This window comes from Babylonia areolata, chromosome 34, assembly GCF_041734735.1.
Source record: "Babylonia areolata isolate BAREFJ2019XMU chromosome 34, ASM4173473v1, whole genome shotgun sequence".
Taxonomy (NCBI): domain Eukaryota; kingdom Metazoa; phylum Mollusca; class Gastropoda; order Neogastropoda; family Buccinidae; genus Babylonia; species Babylonia areolata.
In genome coordinates this window covers 19,854,185-19,868,266 of record NC_134909.1, presented here as the reverse complement: position 1 = coordinate 19,868,266, position 14,082 = coordinate 19,854,185, and the positions used below count along the sequence as shown (strand labels likewise).

Here is a 14,082-nt window from a genome sequence, read left to right as displayed (position 1 = left end):
ATTGATGTTGATGTGATGATGTCATAATGATTGATCAACAGGTATCATTGCACAAAAAACTATTGATGTTGATGTGATGATGTCATAATGAATGATCAACAGGTATCACTACACAAAGAACCATTGATGTTGATGCTGATGATGTCATAATGAATGATCAACAGGTATCACTGCATAAGGAACTGAAGGACCAGGTAGAATCGATCAAGGTAAGAAAAAAAAAATCAGCTTTTTTCCCCCTTTTTTTTGTTGCTATATATTTCTTGCATAGAAACATGCCATGCATACAAATCAGAACTTCTGCATGCTGTCATTAATGGGGAAATTTTGAAGGAGCAATAAACAAGTGCAGCTCTTTTTGGTTTTCTGCACACATGCGCACATGACACACATGCACACACAACACATACACACACACACACACACACACACACACACACACATGGATACACATTTTCATCAATCATAAAAAAAATAGGTGTCCATGAACACCACTGAATTGATGCAGCAAGAAATATTTCAAAATGTGTGGCTTACTTTACATATGTCTGGATAGACTTTGTTTATGTGCAAGTCCACTGTTGAAAGAAAAATCCTTTTTTTTTTCTTTTTTTTTTGTACATAATTTCAGGATGAGTATGTAAAACTGTGGTATAGCACCATTTAAGGAATGATTTCTTGTGACGCTACAGTAACAGTTAGATAAAGATGGAATTTGAAAAACAAAATTTAGTCGTAATCATCAACAATGAAAATTTTTTTTTTTTAAACCCAAAAAAACCATGGTAATTGTTTAACACAAAGATTGAATTTGGAAAGAAAGAAAAAAAGAAGTCGTAATCATCAACAAAAAGAAAGTCATAAATGTTGTAAAAGATAAAATCAGAATCAATAAAAAGTCATAAACGTTGAAAAACACACTTTTTAAAAAATATTTAAAAAAATATATCCTTCTCAACATTTACTGTGTTTTTATTGTTGATGATCATGACTAAACAATAAAAGTTTCAAATTTCAAGTTTTAATTATCCTTTCACTCCTATTGGAGTGCACCCACCAGGCGCCATCACCGTGATTCGAATCCGGGACCCTCAAATTGAAAGTCCAACGCTTTAACCATTCGGCTATAGCGCCCATCACAGCCATACTCCATGTTCTGGGGTTGGCAGCAGTGTTTGTGAGAGATTCGGCATGTGTTAAAGCTTAAAAGGTTTTGTAACCTTTTTTACGGCCGTGTAGGGGCGGTGGACTCGTATCCACTGTCTCAGGCATTGGAAAGCAGGGGAGGTCAGTCTTGTCTTACCATCATTTTTTTTTTTTTTTTTTTTTTTTTTTTACCCTCCACTGACCAAAACTTGTGTACCCGTTCACACCTTGGTGATTGAAGTGAGAGAGCCCGGGTTCGTATCATGGTGATGGCGCCTGGCAGGTTGAAGGGTGGAGATTTTTACGATCTCCCAGGTCAACATATGTGCAGACCTGCCAGTGCCTGAACCCCCTTCATGTGTATATGCAAGCAGAAGATCCAATACGCACGTTAAAGATCCTGTAATCCATGTCAGCGTTCGGTGTGTTGTGGAAACAAGAACATACCCAGCATGCACACCCCCGAAAAACGGAGTATGGCTGCCTACATGGCGGGGTAAAAACGGTCATGCACGTAAAAGCCCACTCGTGTGCATACGAGTGAACGTGGGAGTTGCAGCCCACGAACGCAGAAGAAGAAGAAGAAGAAGTAGTGAGGGAGCATTGCAGCAGAGTGACATTCACCGAGGAACACAGCACCTTGCTTCTTCCTTCTTCTGCGTTCACTCGTATGCACACGAGTGGGCTTTACCCACCAGGCGCCGTCACCGTGATTCGAACCCGGGACCCTCAGATTGACAGTCCAACGCTTTAACCACTCGGCTATTGCGCCCGTCAGCACCTTGCTGAAACGGGGGGGGGGGTCTCAAACCCAGGTCACCCGGTGAACACTGGATCACAAGTCCCAACGCCGGGCCCCCGTTCCTGCCACTGTGCACCCACACAGCGTATGAGAGATTGGGGATGAGTGGGTGTGGGGGTGGTGTGGGTGACTTAATCGGTAGGGAATTTGTGCCGACGCTGACGATCGGTGTGTGTGTGTGTGTCTGTGTGTGTGTGTGTGTGTGTCTGTGTGTGTGTGTGGACAGAATGAGTTGGGGCAGGCGGTGGAGTCACGAGACCACACCATCAGCAGTTTGAGGGTAAGGACAGACTGCTTTCTGTGTGTGTGTGTGTGTGTGTGTTGTGTGTGTGTGTGTGTTGTGTGTGTGTTTGTGTGTTGTTTGTGTGTGTGTGTGTGTGTGTGTGTTGTTTGTGTGGTGTGTGTGTGTGTGTGTGTGTGTGTTGTTCGTGGGTGTATTTGTGTGTGTGAGTGTGAGTGTGTTTGTGTCTGTGGCTGTGTGTGTGTGTCTGTGTGTGTTGTGTGTGTGTGTGTCTGTGTGTGTTGTGTGTGTGTGTGTGTTGTTTGTGGGTGTATTTGTCTGTGTGAGTGTGTGTGTGTGTGTGTGTGTGTGTGTGTGTGTTGTTTGTGGGTGAATTTGTCTCTGTGTGTGTGTGTGAGTGTGTGTGTTGTTCGTGCGTGTATTTGTCTGTGTGTGTGTGAGTGTGTGTGTGTTGTTCGTGGGTGTATTTGTCTGTGTGTGTGTGAGTGTGTGTGTGTTGTTCGTGGGTGCGTTGTGCACATGTATGTGTTGTGAGTGTGTTAATGTATTCTTTGCATGCATTCTTTGTGTGTGTTCATTTGTTTAATCTGTGTGTGTGTGTGTGTATGTGTGTGTGTGTGTGTGTTCTCTCTGTGTGTGTAGGTGTTTGTATGTGTGTGTGTGCTCATATTTTTTTCTTTTCTTGAACTGAAAGTGCTATCAGTGGCATGTTCATTTTGTGTGTGTGTGTGTGTGTGTGTGTGTGTGTGTGACTAAAAGAAGTATGAAATGTCATGCTTTATGATAGCGATTCTTTCTCTACTTTTTAAATTTATTTATTTATTTTTTTTTATAGATTTCTTCTTTTTAATGTGACTGTCATGTATTTATCTTTTACACCTCAAAGTGAATTTCTTTCACACACACCCACATTCCCCCAATGGCTCCCCCCCCACACCCCCCTAAATTTCATCAGTGTGTGTGACATTAGAGAGAGCTGACCAGACTATCAGTTCCACACTCGCACAACACACACACACACACACACACACACACACCTGCACACACACACACACCTGCACATGCACACTAGCACCACACATACACACACGCACTCACACACATTTGCACACACCTGCACGTGCACATTAACACCACACACACACACACACACACACTCACACACACACACACACACACACACACACCTGCAAACACACACACACACACACACACACACACACACACACACACACACACTCTGCCTCATACAACCCATCTGTTGCCTACTTGCGATATCAGAGAGTGTCAGTTTCTTAAAGGTGTCACTGCGTTCAAACAAATCCCTGTACGCAATACAACACAACGTCTGCTAAGAAGACAGCTGACAGCAGCCACAATCCAACATGCTAGTCAGGCCTTGAGTGTGTGCATACTTTATTTCTGTACCTGTCACAGTGGATTTCTCCAACAGTATTTGGCCAGAGGACTGACGGGCGCAGTAGCCGAGAGGTTAAAGCGTTGGACTGTCAGTCTGAGGGTCTGGGGTTCGAATCACGGTGAGGGCGCCTGGTGGGTAAAGGGTGGAGACTTTTCCGATCTCCCAGGTCAACATATGTGCAGACCTGCTCAGTGCCTGAACCCCCTTCGTGTGTTATACGCAAGCAGAAGATCTAATACGCACGTTAAAGATCCTGTAATCCATGTCAGCGTTCGGTGGGTTATGGAAACAAGAACATACCCAGCATGCACACCGCCTGAAAACGGAGTATGGCTGCCTACATGGTGGGTTGAAAACGGTCATACACGTAAAAGCCCACTCGTGTATATATGAGTGAACGTGGGAGTTGCAGCCCACGAATGCAGAAGAAGAAGAAGGCCAGAGGACAACCGTTTTGTTGCCAGGGTTCTTTTCCAGTTTCGCAAAGTGGGTGCTGCACACGGGACCTGGGTTTATCGTCTCATCCGAAAGACTAGACGCTCAGTTTGATTTTTTCGAATGAAACTTGGGGGAAGAATAGGGTGAGAGCAGGAACCTCTATGGACACTGTATTTGCAGAGAAGCATCTTAACAAGTCCGCCACCTTCCTTCTTCAGAGAGAGAGAGAGAGAGCTAATGAAGTGTAACCAGGCAATCGAACACACACACACACACAACCATACCCCCACCCATAATGATCATAATAATGGATGCTTATATAGCACACTATCCAGAAATCTGCTCTAGGTGCTTTACAAAAACGCTTTGGTTAACATAAAACATTACATCAGTGTTACATACACACACACCAAAATGTGACAACACATGCGCGCGCGCGTGCACACACACACACACACACTGCATACATAGATTTTAACATACATGTGCATTTTAACATACCCATGCACCCACACACCTAATATAGCCGATCTGTTGCTTGTGTGTGATAAGAGAGAGAGCCGATGAAGCATGACCAGACGATTGAATGCACACACACACAACACACACAAGCCCCTCTCCCTATGCCCCTCCCCCCCAACACACACACACACACAACACTTCACATCGCCCATCTGTTGCCTATGTGTGAAATCAGAGAGAACTGATGAAGTGTGACCAGACAACACACACAAGACGATAAACCGAGGTCCCATGTGCAGCATGCATTCTGTGCACGTGAAAGAACCCACGGCAACAAAAGGGTTGTCCCTGGCAAAATTATGTTAGAAAAATCCACTTCGGTAGGAAAACAAATAAAAATTGCAGGCAGGAAAAAAAAAAAAAAAAAAAGGGTGGCGCTCCCAGTAGCAGCGATGTGCTTGAATTTCACACAAAGAAATATGGTGCGACAAGAAGAGTAATACAAATACATGTTCAAAATACACACAACCCCCTCGCACCCATCCCCCCACAACGTCCCCGCCCCACCACCCCCCCACCTCCAGCCTCCAGCCCCCAGCACACACACCCAGCGCTTCACACACAGCCCATCTGTTGCCTGTGTGTGACATCAGAGGGAGCTGATGAAGCGTGACCAGACCATCGACAAACTGCAGCAGGAGACCAAACAGCAGAAACAGCTATCCCAGGACGGCAGACAGCATCCACCATCGCGACGACAGGGGAGTTCCTCCAGTCAGTACGGTCAGGTAAGATAACTCCAGCTTTGGATCTCACCCCTTGCAGTGAGAGATCATCATCATCTCATCTCATTCACTCAACCGCTGGGGTCGTTGGGGGGACATGTGGAAGATGTCATAGCTCGCCACGCCGTTCTGTTGGCAGCTGTCGTGAGGAGATCTGGCATCGTCATTTTGGTCCATTCCTTGACGTTGTCGGACCAGCTCTTTCTCTGCCGCCCCCGTCTGCACCCTCTCTCTACAGTCCCTTGCAGGATGGTTTTGGAGAGGGTGTTATGTCGTATGTCGTGACCAAACCATGCCATCTTCCATCGTTTGACAGTCACCAGCAGTGGTTCTTGGGGCCCAACAAGGTTGCTGACCAGGTTCCGCACATAGTCATTGGTCTTGTGCTCCTTGTAGGAGATGTGTAGTAGTCTTCTCAAGCACTTGGTTTCGAGTGAGAGATACATTTGTCAAGAAAACACACGTAAGCAGTTCCATTCCAAGTCGGGTCATCAAAATCGGAAAACAGACGATCGAGATTCCATCAAAAACTAATGAAGTGTTACGCAGTAGAAGCCACTTCAAAGAGTTGCACCATAAACAGTAACACATTCACTTCACTGAAGTTGTGATTTTATCATTGATTGTGAGGGAATTTTGATAGTTTGCATGCCCCTCTCCCAACACACACACACACACACACACACACACACACACATCCCAGTGCCGACTGTCCTAAAACCTTCTTGGCCGAGAGAGTGGGAATGTAACTTAAGCAAGACACTCTCTGCTATAATCAAATTCTAGCCTATTTCATCTCCTGGCCTCATTATTTGTTAATTTCCAGTTGATAAACCACCGAGGTAACCATGTGTTTGTTCTGTATTGTCCATGTGTTCTGTGAGGCTTATTCAGGATTAAAGAGGCTATGCCAGTCTTGAATAAAAGCTAATTTGTGTTTGCACATTTCTTCAGTCTTTGCTGCTGTGTGCACATGTCAAATGATCGGTATAAGGACAGGCCCGGCGCTTCCTTTTTTGGGGGAAGTGTCTGGGTTTGTTCCAATGTACCTTTTATTTACCTGTGTACTAGCTGAATCGGTAGCGTAAGCATCACTGACTTTGTGTACCTTGTGTAATGGAGAGAGTTACCACTCTTTACTATTTGTTAATCTAACCCAGGTAGTCTGGAACAGCAGCTGCCTCCTCTGCTGTTCTGATGGTCATAGTCGGACACGACTGACTGTCGTACAACCGTCAGAGTGTTCGGAGGGAGAGCACGACATGGTGGATGTTGCTGCTGTCATGTATTTTTTTGTATTTTGTATTTCTTTTTATCACAACAGATTTCTCTGTGTGGAATTCGGGCCGCTTTCCCCAGGGAGAGCGCGTCGCTATACTACAGCGCCACCCATTTTTTTGTATTTTTCCTGTGTGCAGTTTTATTTGTTTTTCCTATTGACGTGGATTTTTCTACAGAATTTTGCCAGGAACAACCCTTTTGTTGCCGTGGGTTCTTTTACGTGCGCTAAGTGCGTGCTGCACACGGGACCTCAGTTTATCGTCTCATCCGAATGACTAGCGTCCAGACCACCACTCAGGGTCTAGTGGAGGGGGAGAAAATATCGGTGGCTGAGCCGTGATTCGAACCAGCGCGCTCAGATTCTCTCGCTTCCTAGGCGGACGCGTTACCTCTAGGCCATCACTCCACTGTCTGTGCTGAAGGTGGTGGACCTGTCTGTCTTTTTGCAGAAATCTGGCGGCAAGGGAGGGAAACAGGATCGTGGTCGTGCGCCAGACAAGGGACACCACTCCCAGTCGTCGCAACACAACATCACGCAGGTAAGTGTCTTTTGATCTCCCTTTTCCTTTTTTTTATTTTTTTTTATCAGATTTTTGTTTTTTTGTTTCAACACTGTTCAGGTAATGCTGTGTTGATCTCCCTTTCTGAGTGTCTTTATGATTTATTTTATTTTATTTTATTTTTTTAAGTAAACATGCTGTATGAACCATAGTCCACTTTAGTTGTTGAGATATTTCTCATTGTTTCAATTTGTGTGTGTGTGTGTGTGTGTGTGTGTGTGTGTGTGTGTGTGTGTGTTTCAGCTTGTTAAATACAGGCAAAAATCCGAAATGTTAGTTTTATTATTTCTTTCTCAAACAACCGCAGATCGAAGGCATTAACAAATTTTCTTATTTTTCTGTAAACATACAGATGGTTAAAAAAAAAGAGAAAAGAAATATATGAGAAATCTATCTCACCACTCCCTAGTATGTGTATCCCCCACCACCCCTTTTTGTCCAGACGGCAGTGACGAAGCAGCAGGTGGCGGCAGCGGAGGTGTCCTTCCTGCAGGACTCGCTGACGGACATGCAGACGTTGCTGACGGCAACGGCGACGGGTGCGGGGGGGACGGATGGCGGGGGGGTGGTCCAGCCCCCTCCCCTGGACCGACTGGAGAGGAGCATCATCTCTGTGCTTCAGAACCTGAGGGCAGCCAGACACCTCGACTCCTCTTCCCAGTCCTCATTCTGCACCGTGAGTTGTCGGGGGGAGTGGGGTGGGTGTTGGGGGGTTTAGGGGAGGGGGGTTAAGGGAAGGGGGGCCGGGTAGAGAGCGAGCATCATCTCCATGCTTCAGAACCTGAGGGCAGCCAGACACCTGGACTCCTCTTCATAGGCCTCATTCCGCACTGTGAGTTGTCGGGGGAGTGGGTGTTGGGGGGGGGGGGGCTTAGGAGAGGGGGGGGTGAGGGGCTAGGGGAGGGGGGGGAGGTGTAGGGGAGGGTGGTAAGGAAAGGGGGGCCGGCTAGAGAGCGAGCATCATGTCCATGCTTCAGAACCTGAGGGCAGCCAGACACCTGGACTCCACTCATAGTCCTCGTTCTGCACTGCGAGTTGTTTGGGGTGGGGGGTGGGGGTGGGGGGGCGGTAAGGGAAGGGAAGGGTTGGAGAGGGAGCGTCATCTCCGTGCTTCAGAACCTGAGAGAAGCCAGGCACCTGGACTCCTCCTCATAGTCCTCGTTCTGCACTGTGAGTTGTCGGGGTGGAGCGGAGCTGGGGGGGTGGGGAGGTGTAGGGGAGGGGGGTAAGGGAAGGGGAGGGGTGGAGAGGGAGCATCATCTCCGTGCTTCAGAACCCTGAGGGCAGCCAGGCGTCAGGACTCCTCCTCTTGCTGCTGCTCCCAGTCTTCCTCTCTCTCTTGTACTGCGAGTTTTTTTGGGGGTAGTGGAGAGTGGGTGGGCTTTGTGGGGGTGGGGGTTGGGGGGGTGGGGGTTGGGGGGGGGGTCAGCGGAGAGTGGTTAGCGGAGGGGGGTTGAACTCGCATTTGTGTTTGTATTGCTCTTCGTTTTGTCACAACAGGGGATGGGTTAGTGGAGGGGGGTTGTACTTGCATTTGTGTTTGTATTACATCTTCTTTTTGTTGCAACAGGGGAGGGGTTAGTGGAGGGGGTTTGTACTTGCATTTGTGTTTGTATTGCTCTTTGTTTTGTCACAACAGAGGAGGGGTTAGTGGAAGGAGTTGTACTTGCATTTGTATTTGTATTGCTCTTCTTTTCGTCACAGCAGGGGAGGGGTTAGTGGAAGGAGTTGTACTTGCATTTGTGTTTGTATTACTCTTCTTTTCGTCACAACAGATCTCTCTGTGTGAAACTCAGGCTGCTCTCCCCTCATAAGGAGAGCGTGTCGCTACACTGAGAGCGCCACCCCTTTTGGGGGGTTTTGGGGTTTTTTTTCTGCCTGCAGTTTTTTTGTGTTTTTTGTTGTTGTTTTTTTTGCTATGGAAGTGGATTTTGCTCTGCAGCATTTTTTTTGTGCCAGGGACAACCCTTTTGTTACTGCGGTTTCGTTTTCATGCACTAAGTACATGCTTTACACTTGACCTTGGTTTATCATCCCATCCGAATGACTAGCGTCCAGACACACCACTCAGGATCTAGTGGAGGGGGAGAAAATTCTGGTGACAGAGCCGTGATTCGAACCAGTGCACTCAGATTCTCTCACTTCTTAGGCGGATGCGTTACCTCTAGACCATCACTCCACTGGTGGAGCGGTGTGGTGGAAGGGGGGGTGGGGGCTAGGGGGGGTCAGGAGAGGGGATAAGGGAAGGGGGTGAGGGGGGTGAGAAGGGGGTTGGGGGGAAGGGGGTTAAGGAGAAAGGGAGGGGATTGCGGAGGGGGTAATGGGGGGTGGGGGGGTTAGGGGGTAGGGGAGGGGGTTGCACCTCAGGGAAGGGGGGTTTAGTGGGTGTGGGGGGGGAGAGTGTAAGGGGAGGGGAGGAGTTAACTATTTCCATACGAACGGCGAAAGAGACGACGTTAACAGCGTTTCACCCCAATTACCATCATCAAAATATTGCAAGCGGAAGGCTCTTATACTGAAGACGTGAATGTTGACAAAGAATACCACAATTCTGACGACGGAAGCTGAAGGTTGGGTCATTCAGACACCCACTGGACATCCGAGGGGTCTGTGTAGAGAAGAGAGGACTGGCCGTACTGAGTGAGTTAAGGAAGGGACCAGGAAGAGGAGACCACAGTGATGCCAGCTGTCCTGATTTCATCGTATGGAGCAGTTGACACTGTCTGTAGCTTGGAGAGGGTTGAGGGGGGTGGGGTTGTGTGGAGGGGGTGGGGTGGGGTGGGGGGGTGAAGAGGGGACAGTGATGCCAACTGTCCTGATTTCACCACTTGGAGCAGTTGACACAGTCTATAGCTTGGAGAGTGGGGTGGGGTGTTGGGGGGGGATTTTGGGTGGGGGGTGGTGAAGAGGGCACAGTGATGCCAGCTGTCCTGATTTCATCGTATGGAGCAGTTGACACTGTCTATAGCTTGGAGAGTGGGGTGGGGTGTTGGGGGGGGGGGGATTTTGGGTGGGTGGGGTGGTGAAGAGGGTACAGTGATGCCAGCTGTCCTGATTTCATCATATGGAGCAGTTGACACTGTCTATAGCTTGGAGAGTGGGGTGGGGTGTTGGGGGGTGGGTGATTTTGGGTGGGGGGGTGGGGTGGTGAAGAGGGTACAGTGATGCCAGTTACCCGGATTTCATCGTATGGAGCAGTTGACACTGTCTGTAGCTTGGAGTGGGTTGAGGGGGCTAGGGGGTGGGAGGGGTGGGGGGAAGGTGAAGAGGGGACAGTGATGCCAGCTGTCCTGATTTCATCGTATAGAGCAGTTGACACTGTCTGTAGCTTGGAGAGTGGGGTGGGGTGTTGGGGGGGGGGGATTTTGGGGGGGGGGTGAAGAGGGTACAGTGATGCCAGTTATCCGGATTTCATCGTATGGAGCAGTTGACACCGTCTGTAGTGTGGAGAGGGTTGAGGGTGGGGGAGGGCGTGGGAGGGGGGGGCGTGAAGAGGGCACAGTGATGCCAGCTGTCCTGATTTCATCGTATGGAGCAGTTGACACTGTCTATAGCTTGGAGAGGGTTGAGGAGGGCGGGGTTGTGTGGAGCGGGTGGGGGGTGGGGGGCGTGAAGAGAGTACAGTGATGTCAGCTGTCCTGATTTCATCGAATGAAGCAGTCGACACTGTCTGCAGCTTTGAGAGGGTTGAGGGGGGTGGGGGTGTTTGGGGGGAGGGGGGGGAGGGGATTTTGGGGGGGGGGGGGGGGGGGGTGAAGAGGGTACAGTGATGCCAGCTGTCCTGATCTCATCGTATGGAGCTGTTGCCACTGTCTGTAGCTTGGAGGGATTTGGAAGAGGGGTGGAGGTGGGGAGGGAGGGAGAGCAGGGAGGCAGGAGGGCACAGTGATGCCAGCTGTGTGGATTTTTGTTACGAAAAATGTCTTGTCTGTCTGTCTGTCTGTTAACAGGAGCCTGTGCATCTGAAGAAGTTTGTGGAAATGAAGTCGGCGTTGCCAAAACTTCGGCCAGGAGCCGTCATTGGCTCCAAGTCAGGTACTGGACAGCTCGTAGTTCACCGATGTTGCATATCCTTTTTTTTAAAATTAATTTATCTATTTATTTAATTTTTATTTTATTTATTTATTTATTGTTATTTTGTACTTTATTTATTTTATTTTATTTTATTTTTATTGATTTTTATTGATTTTTTTTTTCTTAAGGCCTGACTAAGTGCGTTGGGTTACGCTGCTGGTCAGGCATCTGCTTGGCAGATGTGGTGTAGCGTATATGGATTTGACCGAACGCAGTGATGCCTCCTTGAGCTACTGATACTGATACTGTTGCGTATGTCTGTGGCTGGGTGTCTGTGTGTGTGTGTGTGTGTGTAAGTGGGTGTATGTGTGTGAGTGTGTGTTTTGTCTATGTGCGTGTTTGTGTGTCAGTGTGTGTGTGTTTGTGTGTGTGTGTATTCCTGTGTCTGTGTATGTGGGTAGGTGTCATGATGTGTGTGTGTGTGAGAGAGTGAGAAATGGGGGAGGTAGAGTGGTGGTGTGTAGTTGTTTTTTTCTTTCTTTCACTGGTTGATGGTTTAAACTGTGTCGGTGGTGTGTAGTTGTTTTTTTCTTTCACTGGTTGATGATTTAAATTGTGTCAGTGGTGTGTAGTTGTTTTTTTCTTTCACTGGTTGATGGTTTAAACTGCGTCAGTGGTGTGTAGTTGTTGTTTCTTTCGCTGGTTGATGGTTTAAACTGTGTCGGTGGTGTGTAGTTGTTTTTTTCTTTCACTGGTTGATGGTTTAAACTGTGTCAGTGGTGTGTAGTTGTTTTTTTCTTTCGCTGGTTGATGGTTTAAACTGTGTCAGTGGTGTGTAGTTGTTTTTTCTTTCACTGGTTGATGGTTTAAACTGTGTCGGTGGTGTGTAGTTGTTTTTCCTTTCACTGGTTGATGGTTTAAATTGTGTCAGTGGTGTGTAGTTGTTTTTTTCTTTCACTGGTTAATGGTTTAAATTGTGTCAGTGGTGTGTAGTTGTTTTTTCTTTCACTTGTTGATGGTTTAAATTGAGTTGATGGTGTGTGTGTGTGTTTGTTTTTTTTCTTTCTTTCACTGGTTGATAATTTAAAATGTGTCGGCAGTGTGGTGGGTTTATGTTTTTCTTTCACTAGTTGATAGTTGATGATTTGAATTGTGTGTTGGTGGTGTGGTTTTTTTGTTGTTTTTTTTCGTTGTTGATGTTTTTTCATTGGTTGATGATTTATATTGTGTGTCGGTGGTGTTGCTTTCTTTTTTCTTTTTTTTTTTCTTCTTTTACTGGTTGAAGATTTATACAGTGTGTTGGCGGTGTGTTTTTTTCTGTTTTCTTTTCTTTTTTCACTGGTTGAAGATTTATATCGTGTGTCGGTGATGTGGACAGGGGGCAGACTGGGCGGACAGAGAGGGGACGGTCCCTCCACCTCCGTCATTTTCTTCGCCGACCATTCCATACAGCCTGTGTCCTGCCTCATGCCGGGCAAGTAAGTCCTTTGTTTTGTTTTTTTTGATTGGCTGTTTCTCTCTGTGTCTGCAAGTAAGTCCTTGTTTGATTGGCTGTTTCTCTTTTTGTCTGCAAGTCCTTGTTTGATTGGCTGTTTCTCTCTGTGTCTGCAAGTAAGTCCTTGTTTGATTGGCTGTTTCTCTTTGTGTCTGCAAGTAAGTCCTTGTTTGATTGGCTGTTTCTCTGTCTGTCTGCAAGTAAGTCCTTGTTTGATTGGCTGTTTCTCTGTCTGTCTGCAAGTAAGTCCATTTTTTTGATTGGCTGTGTTTTTTTTTCTGTCTGCAAGTAAGTCAACGTTTGATTGGCTGTTTCTCTGTCTGTCTACAAGTAATTCCTTTTTTTTTGTTTGATTGGCTGGTTTTTTTTCTGTCTGCTAGTAAGCCAACATTTGATAGGCTGTTTCTCTGTCTGTCTGCAAGTAAGTTCTCGTTTGATTGGCTGTTTCTTTTTTTTGGCAAGTAAGTTCTCTCTTTTGATTGGTTTTCTCGACGGGCGCAATAACCGAACGGTTAAAGCGTTGAACGTTGATCTGAGGGTCCGGGGTTCGAATCTCGATGACGGCGCCTGGTGGGTAAAGGGTGGAGATTTTTCCGATCTCCCAGGTCAACATATGTGCAGACCTGCTAGTGCCTGAACCCCCTTCGTGTGTATACGCAAGCAAAAGATCAAATACGCACGTTAAAGATCCTGTAATCCATGTCAGCGTTCGGTGGGTTATGGAAACAAGTACAAACCCAGCATGCACCCCCCCGAAAGCGGAGTATGGCTGCCTACATGGCGGGGTAAAAATGGTCATACACGTAAAAGCCCACTCATGTACATACGAGTGAACGTGGGAGTTGCAGCCCACGAACAAAGAAGAAGAAGAAGATTGGCTTTCTCTTGTCTGTTTGCAAGTAAACCAAGGTCCCGTGAGCAGCATTGGCGCGCTGAAAAATAACCCATGGCAACAAAAGTGTTGTCCTGTGGCAAAATTCTGCTGAAGAAGTCCACTCTGTACGCATGCACTCAAGGCCTGAAAAAAAAAAAAAAAAAAAAAGATAGTATTTATATAGCGCTGAATCTTGTGCAGATACAAATCTAAGCTCTTTCACACCAGTCATTCACACGCATGCATAACTCTAAAACTGAAGAAACAGAAGACAAGGAGGAGGCAGGGGAAGGAGGCTGTCTTGTGAAGAGGTGGGTTTTAACTCACTCAGTACGGCCAGTCCTCTCTTCTCCTCTACACAGACCCCTCGGATGTCCAGTGGGTATCTGAATGACCCAACCTTTAGCTTCCGTCGTCAGAATTGTGGTATTCTTTGTCAACATTCACCTCTTCAGTATAAGAGCCTTTCTCTTGCAATATTTTGATGGTGGTAATTGGGATGAAACGCTGTTAACGTCGTCTCTTTCGCCGTTCGTATGGAAAGAGTTAAGGCCAGACTTGAAA

At 47.0% G+C, this 14,082-nt stretch overlaps 1 protein-coding gene across 1 annotated transcript in view; it reads left to right on the top strand.

The window, feature by feature from the left end:
* Positions 1 to 14,082, top strand: part of LOC143277581 (dixin-like) — a 42,057-nt gene that overhangs the window by 25,304 nt on the left and 2,671 nt on the right. The window contains exons 10-16 of the mRNA XM_076582460.1: positions 165 to 209; positions 2,175 to 2,228; positions 5,163 to 5,297; positions 7,025 to 7,114; positions 7,578 to 7,811; positions 11,086 to 11,170; positions 12,528 to 12,627. Of these exons, the coding sequence (XP_076438575.1) occupies positions 165 to 209; positions 2,175 to 2,228; positions 5,163 to 5,297; positions 7,025 to 7,114; positions 7,578 to 7,811; positions 11,086 to 11,170; positions 12,528 to 12,627 (743 nt within the window). The remainder of the gene's footprint in view (positions 1 to 164; positions 210 to 2,174; positions 2,229 to 5,162; positions 5,298 to 7,024; positions 7,115 to 7,577; positions 7,812 to 11,085; positions 11,171 to 12,527; positions 12,628 to 14,082) is intronic.